The sequence below is a fragment of the Salvia miltiorrhiza genome, chromosome 6, assembly GCF_028751815.1.
Source record: "Salvia miltiorrhiza cultivar Shanhuang (shh) chromosome 6, IMPLAD_Smil_shh, whole genome shotgun sequence".
NCBI classification, from domain to species: Eukaryota; Viridiplantae; Streptophyta; class Magnoliopsida; order Lamiales; family Lamiaceae; genus Salvia; species Salvia miltiorrhiza.
In genome coordinates this window covers 24392582-24397625 of record NC_080392.1, presented here as the reverse complement: position 1 = coordinate 24397625, position 5044 = coordinate 24392582, and the positions used below count along the sequence as shown (strand labels likewise).

The following is a 5044-nucleotide window of genomic DNA, read 5'->3' as shown; positions in this document are numbered from 1 at the left end:
TCCTCTTAGAACTTAGGCAAATATTGTATATCCAAAGCCTAGGTAAAACTGACTGCAAAGAACTTGTTCTTTGTGGTTTAGTTGGCAAGTTTTCAAACCTTTCTTCAACGAACCGAATTGAGTGTTTGTGTCGAAAAGGAGTTCTGACCAGTGTTCTGTCTCCGTGAGATCTTAGTGCCTAGTGTGCATTAGGAGTGAAAAATCCAACCCAGTGTGTTGGTACTGAAGATAGGATCTTCAGTTGTCTCAGTTTGTGTGCACCCGCAAGCACACATTCAGGTTTGTTGTGCACCCGTAAGCACACGCATCGATTTCCAGTGCACCCGTAAGCACTTGCCCACTGAATTTGTTGGTCTGATCAACCGATCGTGGATGTAGGAAGGGTTTTCCGAATCACGTAAAAATCTCTGTGTTATTTACAGTTTTTAGTACTTACCTTCTTACTTGTACTCTTACCTACATAAACTGAAAACTGATTAATTGCAAAGAGAAACTTTACTGATTGACAATGTGATTAATATCACAGGCTATTTCGAAATAAAAGTTTTCCGCTGCGTGTGTTATCAGTCTAACTGATCTATCTTCTGATAATCAGTGAGATTCATAACATATCTATGTTTATCAAACTCGACTGAAGCCTTACGTGTATCAATTAAAGTCTTTGACTTAATTGATAACTCCTTACTGAAGAGTATTCAGTATCAGTCGTCAGCCCTGTTTTGACAAAACTCTTTTCAGTAAACAGGTTGAGTCAGTTTGTATTTAAAGTTTCGTTTTTACTAAGAAAAATAGCCCAAAGGTGTATTCCCCCCCCCCCATACACCTATTCGAGACCCTCCGGACCTAACACTAGCCATCTGGTACAACTTTTCTTGTGAATTCACAAGCCTCTTCAGCTCAACGTAAGGCTCATTTAATTCACCACAAACCTGCCACAAAATCATACAAAGAGCCAACCAAGAATCACAATGTAGAGCATCATGATAAAGACTTAAAAAGCATATTAAAGTGATTGGTAAAATGATCCAACGAAGGACAAAACCTATTAAGTTACTAAGCACTAAAAACTTCTCCATTTCACATTTTTTAGGAAATATTTCTAAGCACTAAAAGTACCCAAAATTGATGCAAGAACAAGGATATGATGGTCCAAGGTGAAAAAAAATACTAATATAATAGTGACCTTACATACCTCAGGATGCACTCGGAAATAATGCAAGTCTCCTCCAATTATCCTAAATGGCTCCCCATCTCTCCAAAACATGTCTCTGCAATCTCAAACTTATGTGTGTATCCCTATCACAGTATAGCATCATTGTGTTAAATGCAAGCAGTGCTCGAAACGCCTTAAATCACAACAGAAACCAAATGCATCAACCAAACTAAAAGCCCATTTTCATCATCATTACAGCTCATTTTCTACTTCATTACCCACAAACTAGAGATCCAAGCAAGAAAGGCAGTGAAGACTCCGATGGCAACATTGAAGCGGTGAAATGGCTCTTGAAGCTCTTCCACTTTTTATCTGGGCTCACTGTGAATTTCAAGAAATGCAGCTTAATCGGCATAATGGTTGACGGTGACAAGCTTACTCGCATGGCCGCTGAACTGAACTGCAAAGTTGACTGCTGCCCTTTTTCATACTTAGGTCAGATCATTGGTGGTGGAAACAATAAGGTGGCAGATTGGCAGTTCTTAGAGGAAAAGATCAAGAGAAGAATTGAAAGCTGGAAGAATCAAAAACTTGCGTTGGCGGGGCGTATCACTTTGGTTAAAGCGGTGTTGCAGGCTATTCCGATTTTCCATCTCTCCTTTGCTTTGATTCCCAAAACCACAGTCCATTCTATCAACTCTTTGTGCGGTAATTTTCTTTGGGGCGGGAGGTTGAATTCGGGGAAAATTACTTGGGTTAAATGGGCAGAGCTTTGTGAAAATTTGTGGGAGGGGGGTCTTGGTCTTAGAAATTTAGAGTGGTTCAATGAAGCGTTGGTCAAAAAATGGCTATGGAGATTTCTTACAGGGGTGGGAATTTGTGGGCAAAAATTATTAGATCTGTTTATGGGGATGTGGTGTGGGGTTCAGAGGGGCTGGAAATTAGAGGGAATCAGAGGTCTAAAAGTAGCTGGTGGGGAAAAATCGTCGAGGGAGGAAGAGGGGTGACAGCGAAGTGGTTTGAGAATAATCTTGTGAGAAGTATTGGAAATGGGAGAGAAACGTTGTTTTGGGAGCATAGGTGGGTGGGAAATCAACCGTTAAAAATTAGGTTTCCAAGACTTTATTTTATTAGTTCACAGAAAGGAAACTCCATCAGTGACATGGGTAGTTGGGAAGATGATGTCTGGGCGTGGAATCTGAAGTGGAATAGAGAGCTTTTCCAGAGAGAAAGTGGGCGGGTAAACGAACTGATATCTGTCATCTCCTCCATTTCTCCACATGCAGGTAAAGAAGATAGGTGGACATGGAAAGCATCAACAGAAGGTGTGTTCACAACTAAGTCGGTGTACTCTTTAATCAAAGATTTGCGAACGGCAGGGAGGATTTTGGAGGCTAATGCAATGAGGTCGGCGAAAGCATGGAAAATTAGTGCTCCTCAAAAAGCAAAAGTGACGATGTGGAGAAGCTTCAGAAACCGGTTACCTACGTGCGACAACTTGAAAAAGAGGAGAATCCCACTTGAAGAGGCTGAGTCCATGTGTAATGCTTGCTGCTACCGGGAAGAAACAGTCCAGCACTTGTTTTTGCTTTGCCCGAAGACAGAAATGATTTGGAATGGAATTCAAAAATGGTTGGGAGTCCATTCTGTTCGGCCTAACAACATTGAAGCACATTTCGACTCTTTCACTAACCTTGGAAAGGGAAAGCAAAGCAGAAAATTCTTGGAAGCATTATGGGTGTGTATCATTTGGCTCGTCTGGAAAAGTCGAAATGAAAGTAGATTTGGAGGTAAGAACTGGGAAGTCACCAAGATGATGGGAGAAATTAAAGCAAGGATATGGAGTTGGAACAAGAGTTTTGGTTTGGCTGATTTGGGAACCGATTTTGTTTCATGGTTCTCTGATTTTTCTCACTTTCTTGTTTAACCTTGTTGGCACTTCTTGTACCAAGACTTTCTGGTTTTAATTTTATCTCTTTTTCTTACCAAAAAAAAAAAAAGATGGCAAGCTGAGTAATCCTCATAATCACAATTCCCCTCACATCAAGGAAGACACTAAACAGGCCAGTCACACAACTATCTAATTCAACTAATGGGCAATAAATCACTCACTCATCCATATCTTCCAAACAATTAACAGAATGAAAGAATTTTCAACTGAGAACTACCAGCAAGCAATCAAGCAGTAACCGCATCGCATTAAAAAAATATGAGAACTATATCATTAGAATTTCATAATCAGGCACATATAAACAGCAGAAATACCTCATTTCTCCAAGTTCTTCTGCTTCAACGCTTTATGTGCCTGAATTATTATTCTATTAGATACATTTGCACCAATGCAGGAAAATTGTATTAGAGGAAAAAGGCAAAATAAGGAATTCAAGTGTTGGTTCAAGAAAATGAGGATACCAAGTCTATCCAAATTACATAAGCTTCTCAGGACTCTTCTATTATAGACTGAACTATCTTCCCTGCAAATTTTAGCACCCAGTCAACACTCAAACCAAAATTTTCGTGAAGCTCTTCCTCACCGCAAAGTGTAGTAGCTCTCAAACTAAATATGTTCAAACTCAATCAATATCAATGATTATGTGCTACTCATCTACACAATGTTAAAGAAGAAAATTATTAGACTCACTTTGCTTGAGCTTTGGCCTTGGGAAGTCTCGTTGGATCTGATGGAGCACTTTTAACTTTCCAAGCTTCATTGATTTCCACCCGACCAAAACAAAGACATCACCGATTTAAGTTTTTGTAACAGCAAACTGCTAATTCCCATGCTGCACTACGTTTCAAAAAACTTCACAAAGGCAGTTTGGTTACGTCATTGAGAGAATCAGTGTTCTTACCAGTAGACGGGTTACATCATCTGGTAAAATGGATACTAACATATAGCAAAAATCAATTTAGCAAAAACCAAATCCCTTACCTAGGTTAGTAGACGAGAGGACCGCGACGAGCAGGCGGCGCTGGTTGAAGTGGCTAGGGTTAGCAACGAGAGGGGCGGCGAGATGGGGCGCGCCGCGTGGCAGGCATCGTGGCGGTTAGGAAAAAGGCAGATGGAGGTTAGGCGGACTGGGAGAGGTGTCGCTGGCAGGCGTCACGTCAGCGCCTGGTGGATCTCCATCGACGCGCCGCCGGGGTAGGTGAAGACTCGGTGATGCCCTCGCGCTCCAGCACCTCCACGAGGGCGTCGCTGCCCTTGCACGGCTCGTCGGGGCTGAATCAAGAGACGAAGGCCTCCTGCTCGTCGATCTGCGGCTTAGGAGAAGATAGGACTCTTGAGATTTGCAGCAGGCGGCGGCGGCTGGAGGAGACGGCGGATGAGTGATTGGGGTTTGGGAGCAGCGGCGATTTGTTTTGTAGGAGACGAAGAGGAACGGGAGTGCAAGCAGCCAAGCCCTAAATTATAATTTTAAATCAATAGTTTTTAATTTATTTTAAAAAACACACACATACATAACAATCATCATAACAGTTTTAATAACTGTTATTAAAGTGTATTCATACATAACACAAATCATAACGGTAATAAATACGCGTTATTAAAAATGAGCATACATAACACTCATAGATAACGGTAGATTCAAAAGCGTTATAAATAATCATAGGTAACAGTTTTCTCATAACGGATTTTTGAAATATCCGTTATCTATGCAAAAAGGGCGCTCATACATAACGGATATTTCAAAAATCCGTTATCTATGAGGCATTATGTATGTGCATTTTTAGTGTAGTGATTAATTTTATTTGATTAAATTAAATTAATAGAAAAATAATTTATATAATAATAACTATTTCATATATTAACATAAAAAATTATTATAAAGTCAAAGGTGAAAACCGTCAAAATTACACTCTAATATATTTAAAAATACTCAGAAATAT

General features: G+C 40.2%; 1 protein-coding gene across 1 annotated transcript; it reads left to right on the top strand.

Annotated features, from left to right (window-relative positions):
• The first annotated feature begins 1997 nt into the window (after positions 1-1997).
• Positions 1998-3080, top strand: LOC130990667 (uncharacterized). Its single transcript, XM_057914891.1, has one exon. The coding sequence runs from the start codon at positions 1998-2000 to the stop codon at positions 3078-3080; it is 1083 nt and encodes a 360-aa protein (XP_057770874.1).
• The last annotated feature ends 1964 nt before the right edge of the window (positions 3081-5044 follow it).

What these genes read in the sequence shown, in the direction of transcription:
- LOC130990667 (XM_057914891.1), top strand. Translation starts at nt 1,998, where the DNA reads ATGGCTATGGAGATTTCTTACAGGGGTGGGAATTTGTGGGCAAAAATT.